Raw genomic sequence first — 20,557 nt, forward strand, 5'->3', positions numbered from 1 at the left:
TCACATCTTTATTTGATCAGTATATCAAGCAAATGTCCTAGTTTCAAATGGGCCGGACTCACAAAGCTTTCTCACCCGTTTTCCTCTGTTTTCAACCTATCTATGTTATTTTTTAAAGTTCTCTAAGAGCAAACATATAATATAATTAAGGTAAGAAAAGTAATATTGAAATGAAGTTAATCAGGGACAACTTACTTTGAGTGATTATTCTGCTTGTAAATGTGCTGAAAGGTTATTTTTATGTATTAGGTGATAAGTCATTTGTGAGAAGTTTTGTGAATAGAGCCCATTTTAGGTAGATTTGGTGATGGTATTGAATCTGAAGTTGAATCTACTGAAAGTATCAAACCGTATATGGCTTGACAACCAAAGTGAGAAGAGTATGGGTATAATCACGCTTGTGGCTTCTCCTTCCCTTGTACAGGGGGAGTGCTGTAGATAGCGGTTAGATCATCGCTGGTGAGCTGGGCGCAAGGTGAGCCAAATAACAGCTCAAATGCTGCAGTTCAAATTCCTGGCTGCGTTAAAAACTATTCCCCCTCCGAGTTGTAGCAACTCGGAGGGAGAAGTAGTTCTGGCTCCAGTGACTGCCGGAAATCTAGCATGCGTCTTCCACTATAGCATTAGGGCTATACCGGCACCCAGCTTAGGGCCGAAAACCACCTGCTTTGCTTTACAGATGTATAACATGCCTACAGGCTAGCAACATCACTGTTGCCAAAAGGGGACGGGGACAACAGAATGGCTTCTGATGGGCAGGGTGAGGAGAGGAGCAATGTGCTTGGGGATTGGTCGAGAGTTGCTGTGACTAAAAATCCATTGTACCAGACTGTATGTGACAACAGGGAACAGCTCTACACACACTAGATTCTCCCCTGAGACAGTAATTAACAGCCACCTCTAAAGTAGGCAAGCCAGGTACTAATGTTTGGAGGTGTAAGCTATTTCTGGTTAGATCAAGATAATCAATGAATTGTAAATGCTTCCAAAATGTTTTGCTGCAGTCTGAAAGTTGCCAAACCAAATCCAGCTTTGGCTCATTTCTAACTGAACATTTCCAAGACACAAACCAGCTGCAATGAAAACTTACATTAAAGGGAAGGTTCAGGGAGGGAGGTAAAAAAATAAAAATCAATATCCACTTACCTGGGGCTTCCTCCAGCCCGTGGCAGGCAGGAGGTGCCCTCGCCGCCGCTCCGCAGGCTCCCTGTGGTCTCCGGTGGCCGACCCGACCTGGCCAGGCCGGCTGCCAGGTCGGGCTCTTCTGCACTCCAAGGCCTGGCACTTCTGCGTCCCACGCAGCCGCGCTGACGTCATCGGACGTCCGCCGGGCTGTACTGCGCAGGCGCAGTCCCTTGCAGCTGACATATCCCTCGTCACAGCTCTGCTCCCAGCCGCCGGCACGGGGTCCCCACCAGTGCAGAGGCCGACCTTGCAAGGTCATCCTCTACTGCGCCTGCGCAGAACACTCCAGCCCACGTGCGAGTGATTGACAGCGGCACTCACGCAGGTGCAGTAGAGGATGACCTCGCGAGGTCGGCCTCGTCACCGCCGGGGACCCCGTGCTGGTGGCTGGGAGCAGAGCTGCAAAGAGGGACATGTCGGCTGCAAGGGGCTGGAGAAAGCCCCGGGTAAGATGATCTGGGGGTACCATAGATTGCCTGACACTTCCTTTAAGTATCCCAAGCGGTCGCCTAGAAATGAGCTCTTTCAGGCAGCAAGATATAGCAAGTAAAACAGCCTGTTTATTAATATGTTTTGTACAGTACATACATGTTTATCTAATGTCACTTGTCCACCTTGACTATTATTGGACAATTAAGGCAGAGAGGAGGATGGGCAGACAATTTTGAAGAGGTTAGCCTAGAGAGATCATTTAAACACATTAAAGTGAATGGGAACCGCATTTAAAAAAATGAGACAGATACTTACCCAAGGAAAGGCTCTGGGTCCTATAGAGCAGGGGTTTTCAATCTTTTCACTAATTGTACCACTTTTATCACCTGAAAATTTTCAAGTACCACCCATGCGCCTGTGCAGTAGGCATACTGACAAGGAGATCTTCGGGGAATCCTATCACTGGATCCCCTCGAAAGAAGGGGGAAGCCTCTTTAATATTCAGGGCCTCCCCACCCCCCAGGTCCCCGCTGTGCTGCCCTGCAGAATAGTTCAGTCAGGCCTCAAATCACAAAGTGAACTTTGTGGAGGCAAGATAGAACCAGAACAAGTGGCAGGCAAACCTGGTGCGTACCACCTGGCCAACAGCAAAGTACCACTGGTGGTACGCGTACCACAGGTTGAAAAGCCCTGCTATAGAGCCTTCCCGCTCTTCTCCTGGTCCCGTCGTTCCAGTGCTGGCTCGCCCGGTAGCAGTATTTGACTAAATTAGTCAAATACTGCTTTACCCAGGTGAAGGAGGCTTTAGAAGTCTTCAGGGAGCCCGAGTGCTCGTGAAGAAGGGCGGCCCTGTACTGCGCCGGCGCACGCACGCTCTCTTGCACGCTCACGCCTGTGCAGTATGGAGCCGCACGTCTTTGGGAGGACACGGCTCCTGAAGACTTCCAAATACCCTTTTGGCGGGGGATTGAAACGGGGGGGGGGGGGGGAGCCAGCACAGGATAGAGAGCACCGAGAGAGGAGACGGAAGGCTCTATAGAACCCAGAGCCTTCCCTCTCCTTAGGTAAGTATTTGCTTCATTTTTTTTAAATGTGGTTCCCATTCACTGTAAAGGTTGCTGAACGTCTTAAAGAGAAACCGTAACCAAGAATTGAACTTCATCCCAATCAGTAGCTGATATCCCCTTTCCCATGAGAAATCTATTCCTTTTCTCAAACGGATCACCAGGGGGCTCTGTATGGCTGATATTGTGGTGAAACCCCTCACACAGTATGATGTCAGCGCCTCACAGCTCTGAGGTCCTCACATCATACTGTGGGAGTCTTGTTGCATTGTGGGAAATAACAGCTGTTTCCAACTGCCAAAAAAGCAAGCATCATCTCCTTCCAGTGACATCGCCTGCCAGCAGTAAAAATGTCACCATGTGATAAATGTCTGAATGTAAATCAGGGAGAGGAAAGATTTAACAATGGGCAAATACTGACTAATTTATTGTAAAAATTAAGCACTTTTTTATTACATTATTTTCACTGGAGTTCCTCTTTAAAGAGGAAGGGAATTTCACTAAATGGGGGCAGCCTGTGAGAAGTCCTGCAACCATGCATGGGATGTGGTTATGAATAAGAAAGACATTAGTAGATCATTGGAGAAGCACAAGGAGCTGTTTTTCTTTAATTCTGCTGGAGGGAAATTGATTTTTCTCTCCGCTAAAGTTCTGATATTGTATTAAAAGTCCAGAGGAAACAGTAGCACTCCACTTTTGGAGGGTGGTGACCTCAGGAGACACAAATCTCAAGGCTCTCTTATCAGCAGCTGCAAACAAAAGGAGCACTTGTGTGTGTGAGAGAGACGACATCCCCTAAGCAGCATTGCTCCCAGCGTTTAAGATCCAGCTGTTCAGTAGATCCAGGGGCAGAGGAATTTCATATAAAGCTATTCATGAAAACAATATCAGGAATTATGTTCCTGACAGCTTTCCCTTCCCTACTGCCTGGCCTGATATCACATTGCTGTGAATCGGGAAAGCATGCAAGTTGTAAATGAGGATGGCAGGCCTGGATGAAGCCAGTAACAGGAAAACAATTGTGCAGCATGTGTTTTCCTAAAACAAGTCATACGGTCTGTCATTTCTGGACACGGTCAGTATACATGTCTCATACACAGGAACTAATCCCAGCTGGAACAACAGGACAACGCAATGGGGCTTGCTCTGCCATCCCCTCAGGTTTTGCTGCTGCAGGTTGAATAGATGAGACCCATCTTTTAAGGATTATGGTCTTCATCTGCAAACATTGCTCTTCTGGTGAAGGAAACCGTATGAGGAACACTCAAATTAAGCAAAATATATATATATATATATAAATATATATATATATATATATATATATATATATATATATACATATAACATTTGAAACTACTACCAAAGCCAGCCAGAGACCGGCAACTACTTCAGTCCAAATCTGGACTCCAAAATTGCTGTGATGATGAAATCTTACCTTCCTGAAAGGGAGGGTTGTCCTGTCATTTAAATGCATGGTCTTTCCCAAAGTGCGAGACTGAAAGGACCCCATATAGGCTGTAGAATTCACTTCCTGACATCTGTGCCCTCATCTTTGTGGCCACTCATTAAGCAACATGGCCTGAACAGATCCAGTTCTCCACCTTATTGGGCCTTGCACTGCATACCGTGAAGGCCAGAGTAGCCTGAAACAACTACAGTATATGTGAATTGGATTCACTGACTCTGTAAGAACAGGTGCTACTGGTGTGCTATAAACCAGCAGCTCTGGAAGTACACCCGGCTTAACAAAGCATAAGGTAATGATTTACATGGCTCTGCCCTTGGTATGTTCCTGACTGATTTCACAATGTCGTCCCCGAGTGTGCAGGACTGTGTAAGCAGGGGTTAACACACCAAAGACCTCCTCCCTTCCAATGTGCTCCACACTGTTCTCCATCCTCTGACACTTCCGCCTTCACAGCAGAAGTTTTGGTGTAGAAGGTGGAATTATCAAAACATGAATAGCAGCATGGAGCGCATCAGAAGGGAGGGAGAGTTAACCCCTTGCATACACAGCCCGAACCCCCTGCTCATTATGAATAATGCGGTGGCGCGCTGCAGTCTTTGGGTCGGCATTGCGGAGATTTGGATACTTCCGATGCAATGTGTCACATTGCGTGAACTGTGCAAGTTTCCATAGTGTGCAAGGGGCCTTAAACTAGTAGATGGAACTTGGCCAAGGCGGCAGTTTGTGGCATTCTCTGCTGAGAATTTTGGACTCATTCATCTTCTCATGGAATGAGGGAAGCACTTGCTTTAGTGACACAACATGCGGGTATAACCAATGCTAATCTCTGCATGGGAGAAGCAATGGGTCAAGCCTGTGAACAACATTTTGTGCTCCTTTTTAATTGTGAAAATATCCTGACTGGATTATATATCAACCCTCACAACTTCTTAATTCATGTAAAGCATAAAATCTATACAGCCACAAAGAAATGTAAACTTGGGTAGCACTAAACAATGGTCTAGGGGCGTGCCGAATTGAAATTTGTTCCTCAACCAACTGTTGCGTTGCACTAAACAACAGAATCGAGGGGAAAGTTTAGCTGTGTATGGACACTAATAACAGAAGGCCTCTCATTGAAATGTGCTGTAAAGCTGGAGAAATCCCAGGAACAAGGAAACCTTCCAAGAGCCAGATAACAACAACATAACTTCTCTGAGGCTTTTTACTGCTGTCCCTGGAAGCCCGTGTTCCCTGGCCTCTACCAAATGCTCCTGCACTCCACAATCATTTATCTATTCCTCCTCTAATACAAGTAGCTAATTAGAGAAGTGGAGGTGTGCTTCCAGCAGACAATAAACAGCTGCTGCCTCCATTATTGTGTTTGCCAATTATCTCCCATCTTTATGGTTCTAGCATCTTCATGCGCACAAGCATACAATACCTGCAGTCACAAAACTAAAGCCTTGTACATACACTAAATGGTTCTCAGCTAAGGTGGGTGATCAGCCAGGGACACTTATGCTGAGAATCTAGCGTGTGTACAGTGGCACCCCATTCCTTCCAGAGCAGGGGTGTCAAACAAATACAAAGTGGGCCGAAATTGAACACAGGGACCAAGTCACGGGCTACCTCCAATTTTTAGTGGTCACCTCCTTCCCTTAGAAATTTCCCTGGTGTCTAGTCACAGTCCTATTTTATCTATACAGTTCCCTGGTGTTTAGTGCCCCTGCCCCCTCCCCTATACAGTTCCCTGGTGCCTAGTGCCCCGCCCCCTCCCCTATACGATTCCCCGGTGCCTAGTGCCCCCACCCCCCTCCCCTATACAGTTCCCTGGTGCCTAGTGCCCCGCCCCCTCCCCTATACAGTTCCCTGGTGCCTAGTGCCCCGCACCCTCCCCTATACGATTCCCTGGTGCCTAGTGCCCCCACCCCCCTCCCCTATACAGTTCCCTGGTGGCTAGTGCCCCGTCCCCTTGTTTTTTCGCCACCACTTAGGTTTTCTTTGGGAGGTACATTATGCTAAGAATTAATTATTTCTCAGTATTCAGCCATTATAGTGTTAAAATAAAACGTTCTACAGTGGATAAAACCCACACATTTTATTTGCCAAACTGTAACGGTTATTGCAAAGTTTAAAATTTGGCGCCAATATTTTATTTGGAAATAAAGGTGCATTTTTTCAGTTTTGCGACCATCACTATTTATAAGCCCGCAAATTAAAAAAATAACAGTTATATACCCTCTTGACATACCTATTAAAAAGTTCAGTCCCCAAGGCAACTATTTATGTATATTATAATGTTTGGGTACTATGGGGGAGTATGGGAGGGAAATAGTTAATTTTAGTTGTAAGTGTAAGTATTTTTATTAAATAAAATGTGTTGTGATGGTAGTTTTACTATTTGTCCACAAGATGTCCTCAGTCATTATTTCCGATTCGCGTACGAACGTAAATAATGTGTGGCAGTGTAACAGCCAGAAGATACAATTAGATGCTGGCATCTAATATATGCCAGCGTTTATTGATTTGGGGACTTAGATTTATGAATGGGAACTGCATTCCCATTCATTCATGCCCCCACTAACCGACGGTAACGGTAGCGCGCACGGGAGCAGCCCGCTCCCATTGACTCATTTTCGTGGCCCTGGGACTTCAGATGAAGTTTCCCAGGGTGTGATTATACTGCACCTGGTGCAGTAAGTAGTTAACGTAAGGGAGGTGTGCAGTCTGTGTTTCTCTGCTCTGAGGGGCAGTTGAAACGCTCCCAGGCAGTGAGGTGCTCTGCAGGAGTGTCTGCGCTGCCCCCCGTTTCTAGACGGCACAAGGAGGCCTAAACGCGGCGCCCCTGTTGAGACGCAAAGTATTTTGCCTGGGCTAACTCCTGCAGGATACAGCAGTGAGGTAGCGTTAGATAATGCATACCGAGGCAAGCAGATGTACCATGCAAACGCTAGGCCATTTTAATTAGTCAATAGACAAGAGGCACTTAGTATCTATGTCAGGTGACACCTGGTCTGAGCACAGACCTCTTTCTTCTTTATAGTTTGCAACTTAAAGTAAGTCGTTTCCTAGAGATGCAGGTACCATCACTTGCCTTCATATGGCGTCTGTATCTTTAAAATCATTCTAAACAAGATCATTCTTGTTGCTGCCAAGCACATCCCTTTAACTTTCTGTCTGCTTTAGTGGAGAAGAAGAGAAAAAAAATACCCAGTTCCCTTCCAAGACTGCTACATACATTCCAAGGATTTTATCTAGCATTACTACTCTAACCTCTGTGAATGCTGTACAAAGCTTTAGATTAGTGTTTGCTGCGAGCTTCTCTATGGAACTAAGAGTTAAAATTCATTTTTTTTCCCAGCGCAGAGAGAGAAGCAGTCTGCCAGCCCTCCCTAACCACATACAGTATGAGCATGACACACACACACAGCATTCCCAATGGGTTACTGAATCCTGTGAGCAGCTCTGCAGTAAACCACTGTATCTTGTTTTACTTCAGAAGTCAGAGGCTGATAACATTCTATGAGCAGGACATGGGCAGCAGGACACCACCTTGTAAGCTTAAAGGAGAACTGTAGTGAGAGGAATATGGAGGCTGCCATATTTGTTTCCATTTAAACAATACCAGTTGCCTGGCTATCCTACTAATCCTCTGCCTCTAATATTTTCAGCCATAGGCCCTGAACAAGCATACAGCAGATCAGGTGTTTCTGACAATTTTGACAGTTCTGATAAGATTAGCTGCATGCTTGTTTCTGGTGTGATTCAGACACTTCTTCAGCCAAATAGACCAGCAGGGCTGCCGGGCAACTGGTATTGCTTAAAAGGAAATAAATATGGCAGCCTCCATATACCTCTCACTACAGTTCTCCTTTAAAGGGCACCTACAGCATATCCCTCTCTTAGCAGACTTGCTGACTCTGCATGCTGTTGCACCGACTCCTCTCATGTTTCTGTTTTGCATGCGTATTTACATCCACAGACTAATTATGCACCTCTGAACTGGACCACTCAATATCAGCAAGAAGTTCATTTGATGGGCCCAATTCCAAGCTGCATGCAGTTTGCTTACAAGTTGGAATTAATTGCATCTTACAACTGGGCACTAATCATAAGGGAGGAGTATGAAGATACAGTGGACAGGACCGGCACAGCACGTTAGTGGCATTGGCACCCTGGATCTAGGGATGATGAATAATTCTGAGTTCACACAGATTATTTACATTTTTTAACCACTTAAGGACCAGGCACATTTCTAATGATTGGTGCTGCGTGGGCTCTACAGCCCGCAGCACCGATCAGGATTACACCAGGGCGATCAGACTTCCCCCCTTTTTTCCCCACTAGGGGGATGTCCTGCTGGGGGGGTCTGATCGCCGCCGGCCATTGGTGAGTAGCGGGGGGGGCGCTCCTCAAAGCCCCCCTCCGCAGCGTTTTCCGCCCTCTCCCGGCTTACCTCCCTCCCCTCCTTTCCTTAGGTTGCGCAGGACGGATATCCGTCCTGCGCATTGTGGTATAGGCTTCAGCCTATCATATGCCGGCGATCCCCGGCCAATCAGAGGCCGGGGATCACCGATCTGACTTACGGCTGTAAACAGCGGGGATTTCTTCCCCGCGTGTTTACATTACGTGTGCGAGCCGTGCGCTATACCACTAACGACCAAGCGCCGCCCATGGGCGTTAGCTGGTCGTTAAGTGGTTAAACAAATTAAAGTGCACCTAAACTGAGAGAGATATGGATGTTTCCTTTTAAACAATACCAGTTGCCTGGCATCCTGCTGATCTCTTTGGCGGCAGTAGTGGCTGAATTACACACCTGAAACAAGCATGCAGCTAATCCAGTCTGACTTCAGTCAGAGCACCTGATCTGCATGCTTGTTGAGGGGCTGTGGATAAAAGTATTAGACACACAGGATCAGCAGGAGAGTCAGGCAAATGGTATTATTTAACCACTTGAGGACCGCCCCCAGCCGATGGGCGGCGGAAAAGTCCGGGCCCAAACGACCGCAATACGCCCATCGGCGGGGGCGGCTGCGGGAGTGGCTATGCGGCGATCGCGTCATTTGTGACGCGATCAGCCGCCGGGGACTCGCTCCGCCTACCGCTCGTAGTAACCCGCCGGCAGTTCGGAAGCGCCGGCGGGTTACTAGCACCCGGATCGCCGCTGCACGTATGTATAATAGGCTTTGTAATGTATACAAAGCCTATTATACTGGCTGCCTCCTGCCCTGGTGGTCCCAGTGTCCGAGGGACCACCAGGGCAGGCTGCAGCCACCCTAGTCTGCACCCAAGCACACTGATTTCCCCCCCCCTGCCCCTTGATCGCCCACAGCACCCCTCAGACCCCCCCCTGCCCACCCCCCAGACCACTGTTTGCACCCAGTCACCCCCCCTAATCACCCATCAATCACTCCCTGTCACTATCTGTCAACGCTATTTTTTTTTATCCCCCCCCCCCCTGCCCACTGCCCCTCCTGATCACCCCCCACCCCTCAGATTCTCCCCAGACCCCCCCCCCGTGTACTGTATGCATCTATCCCCCCTGCTCACCTGTCAATCACCTGTCAATCACCCGTCAATCACCCCCTGTCACTGCTACCCATCAATCAGCCCCTAACCTGCCCCTTGCGGGCAATCTGATCACCCACCCACACTTATAGATCGCCCGCAGATCCGACATCAGATCACCTCCCAAGTGCAGTGTTTAAATCTCTTCTCTCCTCTAAACACCCACTAATTACCCATCAATCACCCATCAATCACCCCCTATCACCACCTGTCACTGTTACCCATCAGATTAGACCCTAATCTACCCCTTGCGGGCACCCAATCACCCGCCCACACGCTCAGATTGCCCTCAGACCCCCCCTTATCAATTCGCCAGTGCAATATTTACATCTGTTATTCCCTGTAATAACCCACTGATCGCCTGTCAATCACCTATCAATGACCCCCTGTCACTGCCACCCATCAATCACCCCCTGTCACTGCCACCAATCAATCAGCCCCTAACCTGCCCCTTGCGGGCAATCTGATCACCCACCCACACCAATAGATCGCCCGCAGATCCGACATCAGATCACCTCCCAAGTGCAGTGTATACATCTCTTCTCTCCTCTAAACACCCACTAATTACCCATCAATCACCCCCTATCACCACCTGTCACTGTTACCCATCAGATTAGACCCTAATCTGCCGCTTGCGGGCACCCAATCACCAGCCCACACGCTCAGATTGCCCTCAGACCCCCCCCTTATCAATTCGCCAGTGCAATATTTACATCTGTTATTCCCTGTAATAACCCACTGATCACCTGTCAATCACCTATCAATCACCCCCTGTCACTGCCACCCATCAATCACCCCCTGTCACTGCCACCCATCAATCAGCCCCTAACCTGCCCCTTGCGGGCAATCTGATCACCCACCCACACCAATAGATCGCCCGCAGATCCGACATCAGATCACCTCCCAAGTGCAGTGTTTACATCTCTTCTCTCCTCTAAACACCCACTAATTACCCATCAATCACCCCCTATCACCACCTGTCACTGTTACCCATCAGATTAGACCCTAATCTGCCCCTTGCAGGCACCCAATCACCCGCCCGCACGCTCAGATTGCCCTCAGACCCCCCCTTATCAATTCGCCAGTGCAATATTTACATCTGTTATTCCCTGTAATAACCCACTGATCACCTGTCAATCACCTATCAATCACCCCCTGTCACTGCCACCCATCAATCACCCCCTGTCACTGCCACCCATCAATCAGCCCCTAACCTGCCCCTTGCGGGCAATCTGATCACCCACCCACATCAATAGATCGCCCGCAGATCCGACATCAGATCACCTCCCAAGTGCAGTGTTTACATCTCTTCTCTCCTCTAAACACCCACTAATTACCCATCAATCACCCCCTATCACCACCTGTCACGGTTACCCATCAGATTAGACCCTAATCTGCCCCTTGCGGGCACCAAATCACCCGCCCACACCTCAGAACGACCTCAGACCCCAGCCCTGATCACCTCGCTAGTGCATTGCTTGCATCTATTTCCCCCCTCTAATCACACCTTGAGACACCCATCAATCACCTCCTGTCACCCCCTAGCACACCTACCCATCAGATCAGGCCCTAATTTGCCCTGTGTGGGCTCCTGATCACTCGGCCAAACCCTCAGATCCCCCTCAGACCCCCTTCCGATCACCTCCCCAGTGCATTGATTGCATCTATTTTCCCCTCTAACCGCCCCCTGAGACACCCATCAATCACCTCCTGTCACCCCCCTAGCACTCCTATCCATCAGATCAGGCCCAAAACATCCTGTCATCTAAGAGGCCACCCTGCTTATGACCGGTTCCACAAAATTTGCCCCCTCATAGACCACCTGTCATCAAAATTTGCAGATGCTTATACCCTGAACAGTCATTTTGAGAAATTTGGTTTCCAGACTACTCACAGTTTTGGGCCCGTAAAATGCCAGGGCAGTATAGGAACCCCACAAGTGACCCCATTTTAGAAAGAAGACACCCCAAGGTATTCTGTTAGGTGTATGATGAGTTCATAGAAGATTTTATTTTTTGTCAAAAGTTAGCGGAAATTGGATTTTTATTAGTGTCATTTTTCACTAACTCGTGACAAAAAATAAAATCTTCTATGAACTCACCATACACCTAACGGAATACCTTGGGGTGTCTTCTTTCTAAAATGGGGTCACTTGTGGGGTTCCTATACTGCCCTGGCATTTTAGGGGCCCTAAACCGTGAGGAGTAGTCTAGAAAACAAATGCCTCAAAATGACCTGTGAATAGGACGTTGGGCCCCTTAGCGCACCTAGGCTGCAAAAAAGTGTCACACATGTGGTATCGCCATACTCAGAAGAAGTAGTATAATGTGTTTTGTGGTGTATTTTTACACATACCCATGCTGGGTGGGAGAAATCTCTCTGTAAATGGACAATTGTGTGTAAAAAAAATCAAAAATGTGTCATTTACAGAGATATTTCTCCCACCCAGCATGGTTATATGTAAAAATACACCACAAAACACATTATACTACTTCTTCTGAGTACGGCGATACCACATGTGTGACACTTTTTTGCAGCCTAACTGTGCTAAGGGGCCCAAAGTCCAATGAGTACCTTTAGGATTTCACAGGTCATTTTGAGACATTTGGGTTCAAGACTACTCCTCACGGTTTAGGGCCCCTAAAATGCCAGGGCAGTATAGGAACCCCACAAGTGACCCCATTTTAGAAAGAAGACACCCCAAGGTATTCTGTTAGGTGTATGATGAGTTCATAGAAGATTTTATTTTTTGTCACAAGTTAGCGGAAATTGATATGTATTGTTTTTTTTTTTTTTACAAAGTGTCATTTTCCGCTTACTTGTGACAAAAAAAAAATCTTCTATGAACTCACCATACTCCTAACAGAATACCTTGGGGTGTCTTCTTTCTAAAATGGGGTCACTTGTGGGGTTCCTATACTGCCCTGGCATTTTAGGGGCCCTAAACCGTGAGCAGTAGTCCAGAATCCAAATGCCTCAAAATGACCTGTGAATAGGACGTTAGGCCCCTTAGCGCACCTAGGTTGCAAAAAAGTGTCACACATGTGGTATCGCCGTACTCAGAAGAAGTAGTATATTGTGTTTTGGGGTGTATTTTTACACATACCCATGCTGGGTGGGAGAAATCTCTCTGTAAATGGACAATTGTGTGTAAAAAAAATCAAACAATTGTCATTTACAGAGATATTTCTCCCACCCAGCATGGGTATGTGTAAAAATACACCCCAAAACACATTATACTACTTCTCCTGAGTACGGCGGTACCACATGTGTGGCACTTTTTTGCACCCTAAGTGCGCTAAGAGGCCCAAAGTCCAATGAGTACCTTTAGGATTTCACAGGTCATTTTGCGACATTTGGTTTCAAGACTACTCCTCACGGTTTAGGGCCCCTAAAATGCCAGGGCAGTATAGGAACCCCACAAATGACCCCATTTTAGAAAGAAGACACCCCAAGGTATTCCGTTAAGAGTATGGTGAGTTCATAGAAGATTTTATTTTTTGTCACAAAAATGCCTGTGTGAAATGGGCCTTAAGGGGCCCATACACCTAATGATTTTCCCGCCGATATACAGCAGATTTGATCACTGTGATCGAATCTGCTGTGAAATCGTTGCGCAAACGCAATTGATTTCCGTCCGAAATCAATCGTTCCCATCGACTCCCGTCGATCCGTCTGTGCGAAAGATTTTGCTCGATCGCCGGTGGGTCGGGAGTGCGTCGATAGCGGCGTTCGAATGCCCGACGACCAATGTAATACAGCAGCAATACAATACCTGCTCCGGCAGGCGCGAGTCCTCCCGGTCACCGCTGTCTCTTCTCAACTGGGCTCCAGGGCTGCAGCTTCACTGAACTTCCTGTCCCGGCAGGAAGTTTAAACAGTAGAGCAACCTCTACTGTTTAAACTTCTCCGGACAGAAAGTGAAGCCTGCCGGTCCGGAATCCAGCGGAGAAGAGACAGCGTGACCGGGAGGACTCGCGCCGGCCTGAGCAGGTAATGTACACGGGCTGGGGGTTTCAAGCACCACTACAGATTGTGATCGGTTTCATGCTGAAATCGATTCACAATCTGTTTGCAGTAAAGGCAGCCATACGATTCCTCTCTGATCAGATTCGATTAGAGAGGGATCTATCTGTTGGTCGAATCTGATGGCAAATCGACCAGTGTATGGCCACCTTTATACAGCTTGAAAGTGGACCAATCAACTCCCACTGAGATTTAACTTTGATTGGTCCATTTTCAAACAGCATAACTTTAGATAAAAATGTGCATAGTCCTCCATCAGTCAGAATTATTTGCATCTCATGGACCATCCCTACCTGGATCCTAGTTCTAGTTTTAATTTTCTAGCATGCATTTTTTAGGTTTCACTTTTTAGATATTTGTGGCATGGGACAGGTGCAGAAACAATAAGTGAAGGGGTAGCATCAGTAGGAGGGGTCATGTCTGGACCTCTGAATCAGAAAATTCAACCATAATCAGTGACCTGCTGTGGCTCAGTGAAGCTCCATTAGTAATAACAGCATGCATTGCTGAGGTGGTAATGCTGCACAGCTTGTATCCTTACCTTCAGCAGGGCCGGTTCAAGCAACAATTGGGCCCTAGGGCAAAATTAGCCTGGGGGCCCCCTAACAGACACCCCCGACCAAAAAGCGCCATTAGAGGCCCTTTGTTGCATCCAAATTTCCCTCCTTGGCCCGAGCTGGCTGCTAACCCTCCCCCAATCACCTCCCAACTTAACAGACTCTGCAGAGTCCCTGGGGAGCAACAGTCAAGATGGGGGAGGGACACCTTGGGGCCCTGGGGCAATTGCCCATTTTTTCCTATGGTAGCTCCGGCCCTGACCTTCAGTTGGTTGTGATGTACTGGATCCCTTTGGGTTTATAAATGATACCACAGAAGGTGTTCCTCTGACAGGTTTATTTAAAAAGACTGGAAGGAGCAGAGAGAGTCAGACAGCGTAACACTAAAATTGTGTAGAACAGGTTATGGAATAAAATAGTTCTATTGAAAATGGTTGTTATTGTAATATGCTAGCTGTATTCTGCTTGGGAACCCTGAAAGATGCACTTTACTATTTCTTTGACTGAAGGAATTGACCGGTTCACACTAAGAGTTCTGAGGTTTTTTTTGTTTGTTTGTTTTGTTTTCTTTTAATCGCTACTGATACTAAAATTGCTGTAAAAGTGATTGTGTAATAAAATGCTATGTGAGCGTTCTCACATGAGTGATTCTTTTTTTTTTCCAATTGCAAATGCGGGTCCTGCATCATATTCTGGGCAATTGCGCTTCAATGCAAGGTAAAGGTAAAATCGCAAATTGCTTTAAACAGTGATTTTGTGAGTGTTTTTCAAGCCAATTTGCTTTTCACAGACATGCAGTTCCGGGTTAGAGTGTAATTCCTGCTGTGTGTCCGCATGCACAAAAATCGCAAATTCCAAAACAAAAACGCATATATAAAATTGCTTGCAAAGGCAGGGATCGCTTAGCGATTGTGCTTGAGATTTGTAGCGTGAACTAGGCCTCACACATTAAAAGTAACCAGAGGTGAGAGTCTTATGGAGGCTGCCATATTTATTTCATTTTAAACAATACCAGTTGCCTGGTAGTCCTGCTGATCAGTGCTGCTCAAATCCGGATCTGGGAGATACCCGGATAGTTGCTATTCGGATATCTACCAGTTACCTGTGCGGGATGGGGGGGGGGGGTCAATATTACCTGTCTGATGTCTTCTTCGTCCGTCCCTCGGCACCTCCCACAATGCGCTCCACGCGCGTCACGTGATTACAAACACTTCCTCCTTCAACCCAGGAGGAAGTGCTTGTAATCACGTGACCGCCGCTTGGACCGCATCGTGGGAGGCGCCGAGGGACGGACTGAAGAAGACATCAGACAGGTAAGAATGACCCCCCCCGCCCACAGGTAACTGGGAGATATCCGGATAGAACTATCCGTATGTCTCCCGGATCCGGATTTGAGCAGCACTGCTGCTGATCTTTCTGGCATTAGTAGTGACTGAATCACACCTGAAACAAGCATGTGGCTAATCTTGTCAGAATTTTGTCGGAAACCTCTGATCAGCATGGGTTACAGGCGTAAGCCAGACCTTGGGACACCCAGTAAATATAATACACTTTATCCAAACAGGGAAAAAACAGGAAAGTGCTGTACAGTTTACTGTACAGCGCTTCCCAATGAATCACGGTCGCAATTGCACAAAGCGCTGGACGGATTCCTGGTGGATCCCAGCGGTAACAACTTCTAAGTTTTGTTTCTGATCCTGAAAGTAGCATTTGTCTATGGACTAACCCAGCCGTATACTGCAGCAGATGCACACATCACTACAAAGTGCAAGAAAACTATCTGAGATACTACTGCATTAGCTGAAACTCTGAATTCCACTTTTAGCTCTGTTTCTCTAGACAAAACACACATGCAGCCCCCCTCTCTCTCTAATGTAGCTACTAGAGTGTTTACCATTGTGTATTAGGTAGCAGCCGGCTTGTGCCATAAATGGAAACACTTTTTAATACTCTTTCTCTCTGCAAGCCACTGAAATAAACACGCAGCCTTATTTCTTCTGGCAGGCAGCTGAATCCCTGTGAACAGGTCCTTGTTCTAAAGGGATGAGGGTGCTGAGAGGCTGAATATCATCTATGAAAGGCATCTCTGCCCATGATGGGAACTCTTAATCCAAGAGCAACGAGCACATGTCCCTCCAGGTGTTGATAATCAATAAAACTCCCAGAAGGCTTTGCCTGCAGCCAGCTTTCTAGCCACGCTGGGAGTATTTGTTTCTCTGTACTGATATACTAGCTAAGATGAAGAGAGTTTTTTTTCGATGAGGCAGGAAAAGGTACTCCAGCCAGGGCTGACAGAATAGAGGCTGGTAACACAGGTAATGGAAGAGTTACACGTCCACTGCAAACATAAAAACACCAGCATTTCATTTAACTCTGAAATGGGGAGCACAAACTACAAGTTAAGAAGTAAGGAGGTGGCACCTCTGAGGGCACTTACCTTGGTACCTGTAAGCCCAGGTCCTCCCGTTGGTCCATCAGGGCCTCTAGCACCCTGAAAAAGAGGAGAGTTTAGTTGCAATATGAAAAATGAGCAGCAGGTGTCACCCCTGTGCTGTCCATAGCTGCGTTTCACAGAGGACCCAAGTCAAAAGCCCCCTTGTCCTGCTATCCTCCCACTTATAGCCCCGTCGCTTAACCCTCCTCCCCCCATCTCCTTTCCCCTCAGCTTGCTTGGAGGGGTGAAAAAAAAAAAAAAGCTCTCAGGAAAACAAACAGCTGTGTCCTTTTACTCTCATCCTGAGGCTGGCCCCTGATCACTGCATTCCCACTAACCGAGGCTAGTGCCTCACTGTTCTCTCTCAACAGCGTCACATCCCTGAACTTCAGGAAAACTAGCGATTTATCGGCAGAGGGATAGAGAGGTAACTAAGGGGCACACAAGTCTGCAGCTGTACGCCAGGTCTCTCCTCTGTGCCTGTCAGGAATGACTGAGAGACAAGACTGAAATTGTGCTGCTTAGAAATTCTGCATGTGTTGCTCATAGCAACTAGATTCTGCCACTCTTCAAACTCCGCTACAATAGGATGGGTGCAGCTGAAGAGAAAAGAGACCCATTCTGGTCTCTGGTCAGTCATTCTTTCTGAGAGCAGCACAGAGGCTGTTCTTGCTATCAGATCTTCAAAGTACACATTGGGCTCGATTCACAAAGCGGTGCTAACCCAGTTAGAGACTTTAGGCATGATAACCATTGCACCATGCTGGTGAAAAGCCAGTTTAGGCGTGATAAGTTTAGGTGTGATAAGTTTAGGTGTGATAAGTTTAGGCATGCTAAGTTTAGATAAGTGTAGATAGCGTGCAAAGTCCCGCACGCAAAGCAGCGCCATTAAACTCTATGCAAAGTGCACTAGACTTTGCTAGCGCAAAACTTTTGATCAGCTGTGCACTGCGGTGCTAACGCAGTTGGTGCTTAAACTTATCATGCCTAAACTTATCACACCTAAACTTATCATGCCTAAACTTATCACACCTAAACTTATCACACCTAAACTTATCATGCCTAAACTGAGTTTAGGCCTGATAAAGGGCTTTTCACCAGAGTGCTAACTGTTAGCACCGCTTTGTGAATCAGGCCCATGGGGCCTGATTCACAAAGCGGTGCTAACAGTTAACACCCTGGTGAAAAGCCCTTTATCATGCCTAAACTCAGTTTAGGCATGATAAGTTTAGGTGTGATAAGTTTAGGTGTGATAAGTTTAGGCATGCTAAGTTTAGGTGTGATAAGTTTAGGCATGATAAGTTTAAGCGCCAACTGCGTTAGCACCGCAGTGCACAGCTGATCAAAAGTTTTACGCTAGCAAAGTCTGGTGCACTTCGTATAAAGTTTAATGGTGCTGCTTTGCGTGCGGGACTTTGCAAGCGATCTAAACTTATCTAAACTTAGCATGCCTAAACTTATCACACCTAAACTTAGCATGCCTAAACTTATCACACCTAAACTGGCTTTTCACCAGAGTGGTGCAATGGTTATCATGCCTAAAGTCTCTAACTGGGTTAGCACCGCTTTGTGAATCGAGCCCTTTGAATGATTAAAGGACATCTGAACTGAAAGGGATATGGAGGCTGCCATAGGTATTTCCTTTTTAACAATGCACATTGCGTGGCTGTCCTGCTGAGCCTGCCTCTGCCTCTAATACATTTAGTCACAGACCCTGAACAAGCATGCAGATTACATGTTTGACAGACTGCATTCTTGTTTCAGGTGTGTGATTCAGACACTACTGATGCATGAATGATTAGCTGGATGCCAGGCAACTGGTATTGTTTAAAAGGAAATAAATATGTCAGCCTCCATATCCCTTCCACTTCAAGTGTCCGTCAGGACAGCATGGGGTGTAAATAAATAATCAAAAAGTCTATTTAAACTCACTATATAACACAAGGGTTTTTTAACAGCAGAAGTCTTGCTTCCAGCAATGTTAGTAAGGAAGAAACAAAGATTTTTTGCAATAACGGAGAAAACTAGTGAGATATTTTTATTTAACCCATCTGGGATTATCTGTATGTGTCTGAATTTCAGAACTTCATTGCAAGACATGTACAAGTTCCCCAGAGAATCCCGGCTCCACAGGTACCCCCTTTGCATGCTGCAGTTCCATTCACTAGATACAGTAATAATTATGTGCACTGTGAGTTCACACAGCACTGCCTCAGAGTTTGACCTCTAGTGCCCTTCTAGAGTAAACAAACATCTGAGGGAGGGAGGGGGGGCTCAGAGGCAGAGACACCCCCTTGTGTTTGGAGCTGCTGTCATAACTCACTCAGTTTTTTTGATTAACGTGTGGGCAGAAAACGTATATAACATAAGATGCAATAATATTTCCTGTAAGAAATCTCAGGAGCAGTGCAGTAAACTGTTAAGGCTCAATTCACATTCATTGGTTTTATAAATGCCTGGAAACAGCACATAGCAAGGTGTTTGCAAGGTGGTGTGTCAGTGGTTGTGATGCATGGTCAGTGGTCACAAGGCATGGTCAGTGGTCATAAGGCATGGTCAGTGATCATGAAGCAGGATTACAGAGCAGGATCCTCCATTAGGCAACCTAGGCAGGTGTCTGGGGCCTAGTGGGTTTCACGGAGGGAGCTGCCACCTTTTTTTTACCCCTCTACTACCTCCTACCTACTCTGATAAACCTCAGCTGTGCTGCCCACCTACTGCAGAACGATGTATGGGTCAGACGGTTTCTATTAATGATGACTGTGTATACTCCGATGTACCAGTCTCATACTTGTTGGTATGAACTGAGATTTACTGATGCAGGAATTGCAATGGAACCCTTAGGCATGCAAATTCCATAATCTATACATTTATAATGCTCAATTTATGGTACTTTTATCTCATCATAACTTAATTTTACCCCCGAAAACAGGTGGATTAACAAGGCTTTTTTCTCCTCTTCCATCATTTTATAATTCGGACATTTCACAAAAAAACAGGAGAGTGCAGAGATAAATCGTCAAATTTCTCATGCTATAAAAAGTTGAATGACTTCAACATACCAGTTTCCTAATTTAATTTTAGAAAATAAATGAAGAAAGACATGGATATGAAAATGTAGTAAAGAGACGGGATTATGGTGTATCCAGCAGTTCTTCAGTAGGTTTCAATGGAATGTACAAAGCAGATAAACGAAAAAGAAACAGAGGAAAGCGTAATTAATATTCACATTCCATTCTATAGCTTTACAAACTTGTCAGGGGGAGAATCTGAATGAAGACTGAGCGTGTTACAATCCCAGAATGCAATAGCAACATGCGCAGGTTATTTCCGCACTCTCTGGTTGCCGCGCAGCGCTGGATATAGGCGCTGCTATAGCTGTAATGCTATAGCTACGCCAGCTGCATGTGGGGTGTCCCACTGCAATTCAGGTGCTGGCAATAGCTGGACCCAAATTATACAGATTCATATATTCCCTAAGGATACCTTGGGTAGGGAGAGCCATCCCTCGGCTCTCCCTGCTCCCAATTCACTAGCGACAAGACAGCAACACGTAGGTGGGGATCAAATATTATTTATATAGAGGCACAATTTTATTTTTCTAATATAGAAATCTGAAATGGACAGATTGTTCAAAACCCTAGTTCACCCAAAGATTTTCCATTCTTAGTAAAACTGGTTAGGGGACTGCTATTAAGCACACATTTTTATATTTTATGCAGCCATTCCAAAAGAAATTTTCAAATGGGAAAGCCTATCATGTGATCCACAGATACCTACAGCAAACATGAAGCTGGCAGCAGAGAAAGTGTGCCCAGATCACATTCTCCAACTCTTCTAC

At 46.4% G+C, this 20,557-nt stretch overlaps 1 protein-coding gene across 6 annotated transcripts in view; it reads right to left on the reverse strand.

Annotated features, from left to right (window-relative positions):
* COL27A1 (collagen type XXVII alpha 1 chain) overlaps positions 1-20,557 on the reverse strand; it is a 728,465-nt gene that overhangs the window by 156,395 nt on the left and 551,513 nt on the right. For all 6 annotated transcript variants that reach the window (XM_068248437.1, XM_068248438.1, XM_068248436.1 and 3 more), the window contains one exon: positions 16,720-16,773. In XM_068248437.1, the coding sequence (XP_068104538.1) occupies positions 16,720-16,773 (54 nt within the window). The remainder of the gene's footprint in view (positions 1-16,719; positions 16,774-20,557) is intronic.

Source organism: Hyperolius riggenbachi, chromosome 8 (genome assembly GCF_040937935.1).
Source record: "Hyperolius riggenbachi isolate aHypRig1 chromosome 8, aHypRig1.pri, whole genome shotgun sequence".
NCBI classification, from domain to species: Eukaryota; Metazoa; Chordata; class Amphibia; order Anura; family Hyperoliidae; genus Hyperolius; species Hyperolius riggenbachi.